General features: G+C 39.5%; 1 protein-coding gene across 1 annotated transcript in view; it reads left to right on the top strand.

Annotated features, from left to right (window-relative positions):
* SLC1A3 (solute carrier family 1 member 3) overlaps window positions 1–17824 on the top strand; it is an 83869-nt gene that overhangs the window by 51848 nt on the left and 14197 nt on the right. The window contains exons 4-5 of the mRNA XM_075932532.1: window positions 11980–12184; window positions 13969–14011. Coding sequence (XP_075788647.1) covers window positions 11980–12184; window positions 13969–14011 — 248 coding nt within the window. The remainder of the gene's footprint in view (window positions 1–11979; window positions 12185–13968; window positions 14012–17824) is intronic.

The raw sequence follows: 17824 nt of genomic DNA, 5'->3' as shown, positions 1-17824 counted from the left end.
AATATTAAAGAAAAACCTAAATCACTTTGCTTTATAACAACTCGCCATATATTAAAACTATGCTGTCACAACAGCTTTATTTTATTAAAGAAGGTTAAAAAGGGTTGGGGAAAAATCTTTGCTATGTTTTGTCTCGGATAATATTTAGTTAGGAGAGCAAAGAAGTACATCTGTGTGAAAAAGTACTTTTTTTATTTTTGTTTTAAACCTGATGCCTATTAATTTCATCAGATGACCTCTGGTTCTTGAATTACGGGAAAGGGCAAACACCACCTCCTGGTTCACTTTCTCCATAACATTCATTATTTTATAGACATCTTATATCCCCTCAAGGTGTCCCTTACTCATCTCTTTTCCAGCTTAATTGTTGGAGTCTTTTTAACCTCTACTCATATGGAAGCTGTTCCTTAACCTTAATAATTGTTGTTGCCCTTTGCTGTACCTTTTCTGTTTCTAATATATATTTTTAAGATGGGATGAGCAGAATTGCATGCAGTATTCGTGGATTTAAAACAGAGGCATTAAGATATTTTCTGTGTTCTTGGCTTTCCCTTTACTAATGGTTCCTAACATTCTGATAGCTTTTTGACTGCTGCTACACATTGACCAGATGTTTTCAGAGATCTAGCTACAATTACCACTTCAGAAAGAGACCTTGGAGTAACAGCTAATTTAGACTGCATCATTTTATATGTATATTTTGGATTATAATTTTCCAATGTGTATTGCTTTTTATTTGTCAACTCTGAATTTTATTTTTCATTTTGTTGCCTAGTTATCTAGTTTTATGAGATCCCTAACTCTCTGTATTCTGCTTTGGAGTTAACTATTTTGAATAATTTAATGTCATCTGCAGCCATCATACTGTTTACCTTTTTTTCCAGGTTATTTATGAACAGTTCTTGTCCCAATAGAAATCTCTGGGGGACCCCACTATTTGGCTCTCTCCATCCTGAAATCTGACCATTTATTCCTAACCTTTATTTCCTGTTTTTTGACCAATTACTAAACCACAAGGGGACCTTCCCTCTTATTCCATAACTGTTCTGAGCCTCAAAAAGGGATCTTATCAAAGGCTTTCTGCAAGTCCAGGTATAATACATCAACAGGATCACCTTTCTCTACCTGCCTGTTGACTCCCTCAGAAAATTCTAATAGGTTGTTGGGGCATGATTTCCCTTCAGTCAAGTTGCGTTGACTCTTCCCCAAAAATCACATGCATCTATGGGTCTAATAATTCTGTTCTTTAATATAGTTTTAACCTATTTTGCTGGAGGTTAGGCTTCTCAGACATAATTGATAGGTGAAACAAAATACGGGACTATGTAGCACTTTAAAGCTCATCATCTAATAAACCATCTTGTTAGTCTTTAAAGTGCTACAGAGTCCTGTATTTTGTTTCAGCTACACCAGACTAACACGGCTACATTTCTATCACTATAATTGATAGGGTTTCCTCTGGAGTAATTTTTTTAAAAATTGGCCTCATATTAGCTATCCTCTAGCTATCTGGTAGGGAAGCTGATTTAAGTGATTTATAAGTTATACAATACACTTAATAGTTCTGTAATTTCATATTTGATTGCCTCAAAAACTCCTCTACTGTCAGTCTAGGACTATTCTTCAGGTTTGTCACCTAAAAAGAAGGGCTCAAGTGTGGCTCTCTCCCTCACATCCTTTGTGTGAAGACCAAAGCAAATAATTCATTTAATTTCCCTGTAATGGCCTTATTTTCTTTCAGTGCTCTTTGAGCACCTCCATCATCAAGTAGCCCCAATAATTGTTTGACAGGCTTCTTGCTTCTGATGTACTTGAAAAAATTCTATTAGTTTTTGAGTCTTTTGCTCAAAATAAATCTTCATATTCTTTTTTGCTCTACCAAATTATATACTTTTACATTGACTTGCCAGTGTTTATGCTTCTTTCAAATTTCCATGGTAGGACTTGACTTCCAATTTATAAAGGAGGAACTTTTTGCATCTAACCACATTGTTTACTCTGTAGTTTAGCCATGGTGGCATTTTTTTCAGTCCCCTCCCTATTCTTTTTAATTTGGAATGTACCTCTATTATGATGGTTTAAAAAAAAAAAAGTTTCCATAAAGCTTGCAGGCACTTCATTTTTGTGTCATTTCCTATTATTTTTGTGTAGTTCACTTTTCTGAAGTTAAATGCTACTATGGTGGACTTCTTTAGTATTTTCCCACCCAAATGAATGTTAATTTCATTACATTATGATTGCTATTACCAAGTGGCTCAATTATATTCATCTCTTGGACCAGACCTTGCTTCGCTTAGGACTAAATCAAGAATTCCCTCTCCTCTCATGGTTTCCAGGACTCGTTGCTCCTAAAAGTAATCATTAATGCTGCCTAGAACTTTATTTCTGCATTCTGTCCTGAGGTGACAGGTACCCAGTCAATATGGGGATAATTGAAATCCTCCATTATTACTGAGTTTTCTATAAAAGAATTCAAAAAAGAACTAGATCAATTCATGGAAGATATGTCCATCAATAGTTATTTATTACCCAGGATGGGCAATAATAGTGTCTCTTGATGATAACCTGTTGTGTTCATTCTCTCTGAATCACCTGGCATTGGACATTACAGAAAGACAGATGAATCTTTGGTCTGATCCAATATGATCATTCTTATGTCATTATGCTATTTTTATAGCTTCTCTAACCTCCCTGTGCATTTCACAATCACCATCATCCTCCTGAACAGGTGTTCAGTAATATATTCTTACTGTTATGTTCTAATCAGTCAAGCATGGAATTTCTATTCATAGCAATTCTATGGTACAGTTTGATTAATTTAAGATTACTATATTTGACTCTATACTTTCTTTAGTATATCGTGCCATACCCCCACCTGCATGACTCTATTCTGTCATTCCTATATATCTTGTACCCTTATATTCCAATGTCCCATTTATTGTCATCACTCCACTAAGATTCTGTGATACCTACCATGTCAATATACTCACTTAATATCAAGCACTCAAGTCCACTCCGTCTTAGTATTTAGACTTCTAGCATAAGTGTATGAGCACTTATTTTTTCACATTTTAGTTCTCTGCTTTCTTATAATGTAACTTAAATACACTCTGTCATTTCACTGTTTATCTTCAGTTCCTAACTGTACTTTATTAACTTCTATCCTTTCCTCTTTACTAGAATTTAGAAACTAACCTATGTGATGTCTGCTGCTAAACTCCTCTGCATCTGTCAACTTTCCTCCAGCCCTTAATGTTAAAACTCCTTTAAGTCTTTTTTAAATTTTCAATGCCAGCAATCTTGTTTCATTTTGATTTAGGTGGAGCGCATCCATCTTGCATAGACTTCTATTTTTCCAAATAGTTCTCTAGCTCCTAATAACCCTAAGATCCTCCTTCTCTACACCATCACTTCATCCACACATGCAGTTTTGCCTATATAACTCACTCTGCCTATGGAACTGGAAGCATTTCAGAGAATGCTGTCTTGAAGTCCTAGACCTTATTCCCTTATCTAGCAGCATGAATTAGGCCTCCAGAACATCTCTCCTTCCTTTTCCTATGTCATTGTTACTTATATATACCATGACTACCTCCTCCCCAGCATCATCTAGCTGTCTCAAGGGATTTGCAATCTACACACCTAGCAGTCAATTCACCATGTGGATCTCCCACTCATCACAAACCCAACTATCTGTATTTTTAATTCTCAAAACCTTCATTACTATTACCTGTCAAGTCCTAATAAGAGGTTTCCCTCCCCCGGAGAGGAATCCACTCCACTGCTGTAAGATTATTTTCTTGACAAACATTTTCATCCTCAACAGCAGACCTCAACAGCACTGAGGCTGTCAGACTGAGGGTAGGTCTCATATATGTACCTTTCTGTCTCCTTAGCTGCTCCTGGTCAACCATTCCATTCTCAAGAGCCCATACTCAGTTGCTGAGAGCCATGAGCACCTTGCACAAAAGCAACATATATGTCACCTGCTCACAAGGCGAGTAATCATACATGCTGCATTTGGTGCAATAAACTGAATAACCCCAATTCTTCTGCTGGACTTCTGCCAGCATTTCTTTTTACTCCTGTAGCTTTTTTATGTTGTTGTTCTTGTTGTTTCTGTTGTGGCTTTTCTGGGGGGCGAGGGGTTATTGACCTAAGTTTAGAGAATGGTAGGTGTATCTAGCTCTCTCAATCCCTCATAGAATCACAGAATACCAGAATTGGAAGGGACCTCAAAAGGTCATCAAGTCCAGTTCCCTGCCCTCACCAAGCACCATTTAGATCATCCCTGATAGATGTCTATCCAACTTGCTCTCAAAAATCTACAGTGATGGAGATTCCACAACCCCCCAAGGCAATCCATTCCATTGTTTAACCACCCTCACAGTTAGGAATGTTTTCCTAGGCTATGTCTAGATTACATCCCTCTTTCAACAGAGGGATGTAAATTAGGCACTTTGAAACTTCAGATGAAGCTGGGATTTGAATTTCCCGTGCTTCATTTGCATAATCACATAATGGCTCTCTTTCAAAAAAGTGCTATTTCGAAAGTAAAACCGCAGTTTAGACATCGTTCTTTCGAAAAGGGAAGGCTTTTTCAAAAGATCCTGTAAACCTCAAAAAATGAGGTTTTTTATTTGCTTTTATTCATCATTTGTAATTTGACTTAGTTTCCACTTTTTATGTGACTCTTTTTTGATTTTTAGATCATGTAAGATCTCCTTGTTAAGCCAAGGTGGTCTCTTACCATAATTTCTATCTTTCCTACACATAGGAATAGTTTGCTTCCGGGCTCTTAATAATGTCCCTTTGAAAAATGCCAGATCTCTTCAGTTGTTTTTCCTCTTAGTCTTGCTTCCCATGGAACCTTATCTATCAGCTCTCTGAGTTTACTAAAATCTGCTTTCCTGAAATTCATTGTCTCTATTTTGCTGCTCTCCCTTCTACCATTCTTTAGAATCATGAACTCTATGATTCCATGATCACTTTCACCCTAGCTGCCTTCCACTTTCAAATTTTCAACCAGTTCTTCCCTACTAGTTAAAATCAAATCTAGAATAGCTTCCCTCCCCGTCCCCCAAGTAACTTTCTCAACTTTCTGAAATAAAAAGTTGTCTCCAATGCAGTCCAAGAACTAATGGATAATCTGTGCCCTGTGTAGTTTCCCCACATATGTCTGGATAGTTGAAATCTCCCATCACCACCAAATCCTGTGTTTTGGATGATTTTGTTAGTTGTTTAAAAGAAATCTCAACCACCTCTTCTGCCTGGGTAGGTGGTCTGTAGTAGATCCCTAGCATGACATCACCCTTGTTTTTTAGCCCTTTTAACCTAATCCAGAGACTCTCAACAAGTCTGTCTTCTATGACCATCTTCACCTCAGTCCAAGTGTATACATATTTAATATATAAGGCAACACCTCCTTCCTTTTTTCCCTGCTTGTCCTATCTGAGCAAGCTGTACTCTTCTATACCAATATTCCAGTCGTGTATATTTTCCCACCAAGTTTCTGTGATACCAACTCTCTTGTAAACCTCCCATTTGCTACTCCTGGTTGCTAGCTGCTGATCACTGTGTGCTATTATCTTTGTACTCTTTTCTATTCAGCTGTTCCATCAAATTCTGCTCATGTGTAAAAATGCTAAAAGGTCAAAAGGTCAAGTGTGTGTGTGTGTGTGTGTGTGTGTGTGTGGACTATGATAAACTGTATATGAAAGGTTGTCCCTTTACGTTATCACAACACAAAACTACAAATTAGCTTATATCCATCTCAGAGCAACTTTATAGAGCTCAGTCTGCAATGATTAAGAAAAATATAAATAATAATCATAATCATAATCATAATTAATAATAATCCACCTGGGCTCAAGGAAGTCACCATAATACAACCTTAGGTTAATTTGTATGACTGATCTGGCTGGGTAAGGAATAGAATAGTGGCTGGTAGTCAACCATTTTTTGTAAAAGTTGCAGTCTGTAATTATATATGCCCATAATTGATGACAGCTCTTTCCACACTCTCTATTACCATGCTTGTTGCTACCTTTCCTAATTCTCAAAACATTTTGTTCAATTTCCTCTCTAGCACCTTTGTTAGGGAATGCTGTACTGTGTTGCCCTTTGTCCTAAGCACTCTGGAGAACTGTTTGTTATGTCTTTATTTCCGCCTCAGTATGACTGATTCACACTCATTTCAGCAGAAGAGAGGCAGAGAGTATGTGAAGGGGGGAGGATAATTTGGGTTTGTTTTGAATTTGAGAGACCTCTTTTCCCCAAAACATGATTCCCATTCAGCCTGTGTGTGTATGAATACAAAGATTACAGGCACTCTGCTCACAGTTGCCTTGACAACAGCAAGGCATTCTTGTTTATGGTGACCAGTGGGCCAGCAAGTTTCCCAGGCCCATGGGCAGGGTGGGGAGGGGAGAGCACACGAAGAAGATGAAGCAGAGATGAATGAGATGGCAGAGTTGTTGAGAGCCAGCAGCCATGTGGGAGAGCAAACTGTGGCCAGGATTAAAGGGGCACATACATCTCCACAGAACAATGGGAGCTTTTGCAGGCTTTCTGTAAAAGAAAAGAATATGTACACAATGGCCTGTGACACATAAAAGCTTTAGAGCTAACTCTATTGCTTCTCCATTAAGAACCTTGCCAGAGACCCATTTAGCCCTAAGAAGCCTCATCAACCCTTACAATAATTAAGAAAATAACACATTTTATTCTTTCATGTTTTAAAAACATCTGGATTTTTTGGATAATATTTTTTATGTTGACACGACAAAAGCTATTGAAAGCAATGAGATCAATCTGGCGAGGTGAGAACAGCTTCTTGTGAAGCACTGCATGCCCTCTGCTCCCAATGACTTCAGTAGGAGGTGAGGATGTTCAGCACCTGCTAGGAGCCATCTTTGTGTGGTAGAAATTTGTCTTCTCATATAGCAAAATCTGAGACTTCATTAATATTTGGGTTTCTATGTTCCATCTTGAACATTTACTTCAGCAGGCTCCACAAACATTAAAGGTGAAGAACTGGGACAGAGCAGTCAGCCCCTCCCTGTCTCAAACTAGAAAATCCTTTGTCTGAAGAGGAAAAGAAGGAATAAGGAATAAGGACTAGAGGTGCAAACAACAGCAGTGATGTTGTGGTTGGTGTCTACTTCAGGCCACCGAATCAGGTAGATGAGGTAGATGAGGCTTTCTTCGGACAATTGAGAGAAGCTTCCAGATTGCAGGCTCTGGTTCTCATGTGGGACTTTAATCACCCTGACATCTGTTGGGAAACCAAGACAGCAGTACACAGGCAATCCAGGAAGTTTTTGGAGAATGTTGGGGATAACTTCTTGATACAAGTGCTGAAGGATCCGACCAGGGGCCGTGTGCAGCTTGACCTTCTACTCACAAACAGGGAGGAACTAATAGGAGAAGTAGAGGTGGGTGACAACCTGGGAAGCAGTGATCATGAGATGATAGATTTCAGGATCCTGACCAAAGGAAGAAAAGAGAGTAGTAAAATACACACCTTGGACTTCAAAAAAGCAGATTTTGACTCCCTCAGAGACCGGATGGGCAGAATCCCCTGGGATGCTAACATGAAGGGGAAAGGAGTCCAGGACAGCTGGTAGTATTTTAAAGCCTTATTGAAGGCACGGAAAGAAACCATCCCGATGCGTAGCAAGAGAGGCAAACATGGTAGGAGACTGGATTAGCTTACAGAGGAAATCCTTGGTAAATGTAAGCATAAAAAGAAAGCTTACAAAAAGTGGAAACTTAGACAAATGACCAGGGAGGGGTTTAAATGTATAGCTCGAGAATGCCAGGGGGTTATCAGGAAGGCGAAAGCGCAAATGGGATTTCAACTGGCTAAGGATGTGAAGGATAACAAGAAAGGTTTCTACAGGCATGTTAGCAAGAAGAAGGTGATCAGAGAGGGTGTGCGGCCCCTACTGGATGAAGGAGGTAACCTAATGACAGATGATGTGGGGAAAGCTGAACTACTCAATGCTTTCTTTGCCTCTGTATTCACGGACAAGGTGGGATCCCGGACTAATGCGCTAAGTGACTCAAGATGGGATGAAGATCGACAGCCCTTGGTGGGTAAAGAACAGGCTAGGAACTATTTAGAAAAGCTAAACGTACATAAATCCATGGGTCCAGACTTAATGCATCTGAGGGTACTGAGGGAGTTGGCAAATGTCATTGAGGAGCCTTTGGCCATTATTTTTTAAAAGTCGTGGAGATCGGGAGAGATCCCAGATGATTGGAAAAAGGCAAATGTAGTGCCCATCTTCAAAAAAGGCAAGAAGGAAGATCCAGGGAACTATAGGCCAGTCAGTCTTACCTCGGTTCCTGGAAAAATCATAGAAGGGATACTTAAGGAATCCATTTTGAGGCACTTGGAGGAGAGGAAAGTGATTAGGAATAGTCAGCATGGATTCACAAAGGGAAAGTCGTGCCTGACCAATCTGATTAGCTTCTATGATGAGGTAACTGGCTCGGTGGACATGGGAAAGTCAGTGGATATGATATACCTTGACTTTAGCAAGGCTTTTGATACGGTCTCCCACAATATTCTTGCCAGCAGGTTAAGGGAATGTGGACTGGATAAATGGATGGTAAGATAGATAGAAAGCTGGCTAGAAGGCCGGGCCCAACAGTGGTGGTTCGTTTCTAGCAGAGTGCCCCAAGGTTTGGTTCTAGGACCAGTTTTGTTCAATATCTTTATTAATGACCTGGATGAGGGGATGGATTGCACCCTCAGCAAGTTTGCAGATGACACTAAGCTAGGGGGAGAGATAGTTAAGCTGGAGGGCAGGGATAGAGTCCAGAGTGACTTAGACAAAATGGAGGATTGGGCCACAAGAAATCTGATGAGGTTCAACAAGGACAAGTGCAGAGTCCTGCACTTGGGACAGAAGAATCCCAAGGATTGCTACAGGCTGGGAACCAACCAGCGAAGTAGTAGTTCTGCAGAAAAGGACCCGGGGGTTACAGTGGATAAGAAGCTGGATATGAGTCAACAGTGTGCCCTTGTAGCCAAGAAGGCTAATGGCATATTAGGTTGCATTAAGAGGAGCATTGCCAACAGATCCAGAGATGTCATTATACCCCTTTATTCGGCTCTGGCAAGGCCACATCTGGAGTATTGTGTCCAGTTCTGACCCCCCCCCCCCCCCACTACAAAAAGGATGTGGACGCATTGGAGAGGGTCCAGCGGAAGTCAACGAAAATGATTAGGGGGCTGAAGCATATGACCTATGAGGAGAGGCTGAGGGAGTTGGGTCTGTTTAGTATGCAGAAGCGAAGAGTGAGTGGGGATTTGATAGTAGCCTTCAACTTCCTGAAGGGAGGTTCCTGGAGAAAGGCTGTTCTCAGTAGTGACAGATGGCAGAACAAGGAGCAATGGTCTCAAGTTGTGGTGGGAGAGGTCCAGGCTGGATATTAGGAAAAACTATTTTTCTAGGAGAGTGGTGAAGCACTGGAATGGGTTACCTAGGGAAGTAGTGGAGTCTCTATCCCTAGAGGTGTTTAAGTCTCGGTTTGACAACGCCTTGGCTGGGTTGATCTACTTGGGATTGTTCCTGCCTAGAGCAGGGGACTGGAATTGATGACCTTCTGAGGTCTCTTTCAGCTCTATGGTTCTATGATTCTATGAAGACCAGCACAATTGAAATACAAGGCAACATCGCAGCATGATCGCAAAATAGCAAGCCAAGTTGGAAAGCAGCTCAGTAAGAAAAGAGTATGGCTCCTGGTACCTACGGAAGGTCTCATCCAAAACCCACTGAAGCCAATGGAAAAAAAACTCTGACTAATTTCACTGGGCTCTGGATTAGCCTCGAGGGGTATGTCTATACTAAAAGACCTGGGATTGACCTAGGTCAATGCTTGGGCTGCAGGGCTATAAAACTGCAGTGTAAACATTCAAGCTTGAGCTGGAGTCTGGGCTCCGAGTTCCTGCAAAGGGAGGGTTCCACAACTCAACTCCAACCCAAGCCCGAACATCTACACTGCAATTTTATAGCCCAGGAACCAAGGCCAGATTAACTCTCCTGGGGCTACTAGATGTTGTGGGACTCCCTATAATCTGAGGTGGAGCCAGAAATGAGGGATCCAGTCTATAGGAGGAGGCTGTGAATTGAAGCAGGAAGGTGGGTGTGAGAGGGAGGGAGGGAAGGAGAGCTCCAGCTGGGGATGTGGGCTCTGGGATGGGGCTGGAGATGAGGTGTTTGGGATGCAGGGAACTCCCAGCTGTGCTCAAAGGATTTGTAGTGTAGGAGGTAGTGCGGGGGGATGGGACGTAGGATATCGGGTCTGGGAGAGAGCTAGGGTATGGGAGGGGGACTATGGCAGGGGGATGAGGAACGGGTGCTTACCTGGGGCAGCTCATGTTTGGTGGGGTGAACAAGTGGCTGTGTGCAACCATCACTCACTTCTGGGAATTGTAGCCAATGAGAACTGCAGGGGGTAGAGCCTGCAGGCAAGGCAGGGCTGGGACAGAGCTTCTCAGTGCCATGCTCATCATGCAAATGCAGTGCCAGGAGGGTGAGGGAGAGGAGGAAGTGCAGCATGCAGACCTGCCACTCCCAATCCCCCAATCAAGGCAGAGCTGGCCCAGAATACAGTCCATGGGGGCTTTAATGGCTACAGCCCAGGGCCTGAGCTAAGCTAAATGCAGAGGGGAAAAAATAAAAAGTTTATAGCTACTTGTTTAGCAATATGTGCAAGTGGAATAAGAACATATAGTCATTTAAACTCAAAATACATAAGCAAAGTTTTGAACAAATTGTTCTCACAATTTTCAATATCACATTTTCTTTCTGTCATTGTTAATTATACATTTTATTTTTATATGTATACATTTAACTAAAAATAACAATCCTAACAAATCTCATCAGGTATAAAAATTGCATATATTCTTTACAGAACCAGAAAGGACCAATAATTACTAAAACTTGTGTTTACATATATTAGTAAAGCTAGCTTTGGTGGAAACTTTTTAAAAAAAGCACTCCCCATTCCTAGATTAAAGGGTTTTATAATTTACTTCGTGTTTTAAACAATACTACTACTTTGCACTCATTAGTATAGAACATACAAAGATCTCAAAGCACATAAAGATGGAATTAGGCTTCACTGTATCACAGTGGATGTGTCTGCACTGCGGAGTTTTTCCGGAAAAACAGCTGTTTGCGCAAACTAGGCAAAAATGATTAAATAAAATTCCACACTGAACACCTTGGTATGCATAATAAATCAGAATTTCACTAAGATCAGCAAAATATTAGGACTGATGTTTCAAACATTTGGGATGCTTCCAAAACACTACACATGTTTATTCAGAAAATAGCAAGGATTTCCTTACTAAATGTATTTGAATCTCTCATGGCCTGGGCCAAAGATAAACTCAGATCATTGTATTAAACATTTTTATAAGGTACTCCACACACACACACACACACACACACACACACACACACACACACACACACACACGTCTATAAACACATCAGATAGGCAGTCAATCGCGTGTCAAGGTGCTCTGTGATTTCCTTCCTGCCATTCCAGATTAAGTGCAGCAGATTTCTATGAAGTATTTGTGATTTATGCTTAATCTGTTAACCAAAACTCCAGGTATTATCTCAGTGGTACAAAGGTAAAGCCATATCAGAACAGACCAATGGTCTGTCTATTTCCATATCCTGATTCCAGATATCAGTTGCTAACACTAGATAATTCCAGTTTCCTAACACCAGATAATTCAGTGGAAAATTAAATTCGCATAACAAGTAATTTTGTAATAACAAGTTTGGGAGGTGGGAGCATAAACAATGGCAGTACTACCAATGTAACTAAAGTAGTTCTAAATGTACTGGTTATCAGAACTCCTCCCACAAAGCCACACTCAAGTCACTGAGTTTAGTGTCTTTACTCACAGTTTTATGAAGTGAATATTTTTGTGCTTAAATTTATTAGGAACGGCTGCCCTGGATAATAAAGCATCAGGAAAGATGGGAATGCGAGCAATAGTCTACTACATGAGTACTACAATCATTGCTGTAATGATTGGTATAATCATTGTGGTCATCATCCACCCTGGGAAAGGTACAAAGGAAAATATGCACAGGGAAGGCAAAATTATGCAAGTGACAGCAGCAGATGCTTTTCTTGATTTGATCAGGTACGGCTATTATATTGTACATATTTCAACATCAATGGCAACAATGGTAATATCTAAAAGTACATCTCAGGGAAAATTAACATAGAACATGTAGGACAGTGACTAGCTACACTAGCCACATTTCATTTCAAACTGGTAATACCAACAGTGTCTGCAGTTGACTGCAGCTGAACAAAGTGGCAAGGAAAGAAACTGCTTTGAAAATTCAAAATAAGGTTGTGTTCAGAGACCTGCTTTACTGCCCGCTGCATTCTCTCTCCCTCCACATACTACAACTTCTAACACCAAGTTACTCTCCTCTACCTTACCCTCTACTTCAATAGAGTCTCACTTCACTGAAACCCATTAATTTAGTCATTTATCTTAATTTTACATTTCAGCCCCTACTTTGGGGCCATATTTTTGCTCAATTTGAATGGAGAAGAAACAAAAACAGGGAAAAGTAGATAAAATACATGGAAGAATGGAGCAGAAGCAAAGCAGTCTGTTTCATTCAAGCTCAAAGAAACTGTGCAGTGCATTTCTTTCCAACCAGTGTTTCACATGGGCTATGCAAGGATAGTGTGAACCCAAACAAGCCAATAATGTGAACCCAATGGTTTTACCACCAAGCAATCCAGAAGACAATCTTGTTTGTTAAATCTGTTGGTGAGGGTCACAGAGCACAGACATGGAGGGAAACCTCCAAGAACCATGATGCCAGGAAGGAGGTGTCCAGAATGGAACAGAAGATTCACCAAGATTCTTCAAGATCAGCCAGGTGAAGACTGGCATGTATTCCCTGTGAAATTTCAGCATTGTGGAAAAAACATTTGCAATACATATAAAATTATTCTAAAACGCTTTAGGGCATGTTGTATGTTCTTTAAACAATATAAAGAGAGCTGTGTAAACAGAATTTTCAGTCTGTTGGCAATTTCAAAAAATAATAAAATACACTTTTTAGGTCAAACCAAATTTTTTTTTCCAAAATTTTAGGCAAACTGAAAAGTAAAAATATTCTTTGAATTAAAGAAAGTGAAACATTTCTGTTCAATTTTAAGCATTCGTATTTGTTAATTTAAAAGGTAAAATTAAAGGAACTTTCAAAACAAAGTAATTTCAAATAAAAAAATCAAAACATTTTGTTCTAATATCTCAAAACAAAATGTTTCAGAATTTTTAGGGAATTATTTTCAGGGTTTTTTTTTTTTACTGAAACAATTTGGCAAAAAATTGGCATGGATGTGTGAAATGTTTAAGTGTCACTGAATATGCATTATTTCCTGAAAAAATGTTTTGATTGAAATATTTCCTTCATCTCTAATTAGGAATACTTATTGACTATTCCTTTTTAGTAATCACAATAAAATATACTAAATTGTGTTACTGTCAAAATGTCAAGAGCTTTCATTTGAAAAGTGGAATGACATTACAGATTGAGCAAATTTAATCTGTATCCAGATCATTTTAATAAACAGTATTACCAACATATAATACCAATACCAAAAAGAAGGCATCTAATCATATGCATTTGAATAAGCCACCAACATTCTGTTTCATAGTCATGCCTGTTATGTAGGTTTTGAAACACAGTACTGGCTGGCCCTCCGATATTTCGTCCTGAAAAACTAATAAGGCTAATAATATAACTGAGACCCTATTCACTATAACATATACACATGGGTTTTTTTCATCTTAGTTATCCTTCAGGAATCAGTTTATCTACAGCAGCTGAGCTACTGATTAACATGTTGTTGGATCCTGATTAATATTTCTCACATTCTCTTATCTTCTTTTTACAGAAACATGTTCCCTCCAAACTTGGTGGAAGCCTGCTTTAAACAGGTAAAAATATGCTGTTAAATCCAACTGAAATTCCAATACGCTATCTTTCATATCATAATTTAGAGATCCATTACAGAAATCATGGATCTTACATGCACTGTTACTTTTCAGCTAAAGGAAATGAACTAAAATGGGGGTTTTGTTTTCAGTCATTTATACAGTGGTACTTGCTGTGAGAACTTGGGAAAACCCACCTGGCCACCAAGCTCAAAAATTTAAAAAGTTTTCCAGGTTTGTATAAGGCAAGCTTAATTAAAATCAATGGATATTTTTCTTTATAATGACAATATTGTGGACAAGGAAAAGAGAAGGGGAAAGTACTATTGGTACAAAGGTGGGAACAAATCCAGGAAGTTTGCGAAGAATATAGGTTGGAAGTAGAGAAGCCTACTGCACACTTCAAAAGCAAAGCAAATAGGTCAAACTGATATGAAGCTTTGCTATTACTTGTTTCTTATTGCCTGATAAGGCAGGAATGCCAAAAATATTGTCACTTAATTGTTATGTCTTGTGTTTCTCCACCAGCAGTGTAGCCCTAACCAACATTCCTGTTAGAAGGGGAAAAAATATACTAATGAGAATTTAAATTTCTCCTTCAAAAGCTTTGCAGTGCAATTCATGAATATAGTGAGCCTTCTACATAAATGTATGTTACCAAGAATAGGATTACTTCTTCCTGACACCAGTCTCACCTTGCATTCACTGACATTATACACCATTCATTAGCTTCTGTATCAGAAACTTTGCTTGGAGCCATAGCTGTATCTTTATAGTATCTTTAAAACATATCACTTATGTACTCAGGGAGTTTAGTCTTATTAAATAGTGTCACCCCAAGCTATCATGGAGAAGAGTTCTGACCTCTGAATGAAGGCAGTTTAAATGACTGACTGCAGTGAACAGCAAAGTAGTTCATACTAGTTGTTTTAAACCCAATATATGCAAAGAGATTTTACCTTATATTGTGAAAGTTGCATTTTTACTTAAGTGCACAATTTCCACTCTATAAAATGCAAGAACTGTTATGCAAATAAATATGTTCTGTGGTTTTGTTGACAAATGTACCATGTTCTTCAATTTACCTTACAGTATAGAAGAATTGCCAGAAGTAGCTGAATAAACGGGAGATATTTAAGAACAATTATTTCCATCTGGTCCCTTTCATCATTAGAGTATGCTTACTTGGAAAGCATCCACCATTTCACGAGGCACACCAGAGCGGTCGACAAAGGCTTCCCTTGTTGACCACGCCATGTCTAGACTGCCGTGCTGTGCCGGATCAGCTGCTTGTCGGCACAGTGCGGCGGCCATTTTTATTTTAATGAAGCAGGGATTATTTAAATCCCCGCTTCATTGACTATGTAAAGTAAACTACTTTAAATGGCTCCGTCGATGGAGCCATGTAGTCTAGTCATGCCCTACGGGTGCGCCTACACAGCACCCTAAACTCGAAATAAGATATGCAATTTGTGCTACGCCCATTGCACACATAACCCCTACAGTACATGAGCCTATGGGATGGTTGGCATTTTGGCAGTTTTCACTTAAAAAGGAGTTGAACCTGAAACATATTGAAATATACCGTAGAGTAATTTGTGGCACCTAATGATGGAAATCAAGACGGTCTGACATAAGAGAATGGCAAGGTTCATCGTGCTTACTATATTTCTTCTGAACTTGTTCACCCATTTATTATTACTCTTTCTTGCAAGTCCTTGCACAAGGGAAGAGAATATAAGAATGTCTATACTGGGTCAGACCAAAGGTCTATTTAGCTCAGTATCCTGTCTTCTGACAATGGCCAATACAAAGTGCTTCAGAGGAAGTGAACAGAACAGTTAATCAGCAAATAATCCATTCTCTGTCACCCATTACCAGTGTAACCTTTCCACCAGGTGGAGCCAGCAGCAGCCAGGGTTGGATTCAATATCTAGGAGTTCCTTTCCATTGATACAACACAAAACCAATGCTTGAGTCCCTACCCAGTAACATGGAACAATTACATATCACCCGTGGGCATTCTGAGAGGCCATGCTTGCTCATTTACATGCACTGAGTCTGAGTATAGAAAATAAACTTTTATTAAATGGAGGGAAGTAACTTGGCATTATTTTGGGATAACACCACAAACAGGGTTCATATACATAAACTATGAGCAACAGACCCACCCTGAAGGATCCTCAGGTTCTTAAGTCCAGCAATCCCCACATAACCAATCCTTTTCTGCATCCTTCTCACAGTTGCTGACTCAGAGTTCAGAGATGCATCTGCAAAGTTCGCTTCCCACCCAGTGGGGGGCACAAAGGCATGTTACTCTCTCTGGTGCTCGAGCACTTCCTCACCACCACTTTCTGCCAGCCACCCTGTTGGCCACCTGCTGTAACCTCTCCACCTGCTGCCCTGCTGGTGACACAATGCACCTCTCCACCTCACCACTCATTGACCAGCCAATTGTCAGTCAATTTCTGCTGCCACCTATCACTCTGTTGAGGCATCTGCACATTAGTCTCTTAGTAATTTTCAGAACATTGCAGGATGAGCAGAAACTCTCCCCCCTCTCAAGTGATTTAATCTTTCAGTGATTTTTTAGCTCTTAGCAGGCAGAGCAGAAATGCAGTTCTACCAGCACTGATTTCAGCTTTGACTGAGCATTTAACATAGGAGACTCCTAATGAAGCCTATTCAGCTCTTTCTTTGAACAGTGCGGGTGTGTGTGTGGGGGGGGGGGGGGAGGCAGCTTAAACCACTTCCTTCTTGCCAGTGGATGGCATGGAAGCCAGATTATAATAGGGTTTAAAATGTTAATGTTAAATATTCTGAAAAGTAAAAATTTTGGAGCAGACTGTATTTACATAAGACACTTCCTCTGCTTAGATATGTAGCTGATAGAATGGTATTGCTCAAAATGAATAAACTTTGAATTTTTAGAACATTGTCCAGCCTTCAAGGTTATGAAAATTAAACCTGCTGCCTATTAATTTCATTTGATGACTCCTAGTTCTTGAGTTATAAGAATGTGTAAATAATACCTCCTTATTTACTTTCTCTACACCAGTCATGATTCTATAGACCTCTATCATATCCCTGCATAGTCATCTCTTTTATAAGCTGAAAGGTCCCTGTTTTATTAATCTCTCCTCATATGGCAGCGGCTCTGTTTTTGTTGACCTTTTCTATATCTTTCCCAATTCCAATATATCCAATATTTTTGAGCTGGGGCAACCAAACCTGCATGCAGTATTCAGTATGTGGGTATACTATGGATTTATAAAGTAGTAATATTATATTGTCTCTTATTATCTATTCCTTTCTTAATTTCCAACATCCTATTAACTTTTTTGACTGCCACTATACATTGAGTAGATGTTTTCAGAAAACCATGACTCCCTCTAAGATCTCTTTCTTGAGCAGTAACAACTAATTTAGACCCCCATCATTTTATGTATATATTTGGTATTATATTTTCAAATGCACATCATTTTGCATTTATCAACATGGAATGTCATCTGTCATTTTGTTACCCAGTTACCCAGTTTTGTGTTATCTTTCACAGTCTGCTTGAGACTGAAGTGTTAAACTTACGAGACACATGAAGTATAATCACTAGAATACTAGCTATTGCCTGTAATTATCATAGCCAGTTGAGATAGATCACAGCTACTGTTGAGATGCCGGATTCATATATGCTTCTATAAATAATTCAGCATGAAATTAAGGGAAATGCTGAATCAAGAATCTGAGATACCATTTTTCTTATGTTTTTCAAGTTTGCCGATATAATATATATCACATTGGCAGTGACAGGTTGGGAGG

The sequence above is a fragment of the Pelodiscus sinensis genome, chromosome 6 (assembly GCF_049634645.1).
Source record: "Pelodiscus sinensis isolate JC-2024 chromosome 6, ASM4963464v1, whole genome shotgun sequence".
NCBI lineage: Eukaryota > Metazoa > Chordata > Testudines > Trionychidae > Pelodiscus > Pelodiscus sinensis.
Note: the sequence above shows the minus strand (reverse complement) of the source record. Positions and strands in the feature narration are given on the sequence as shown.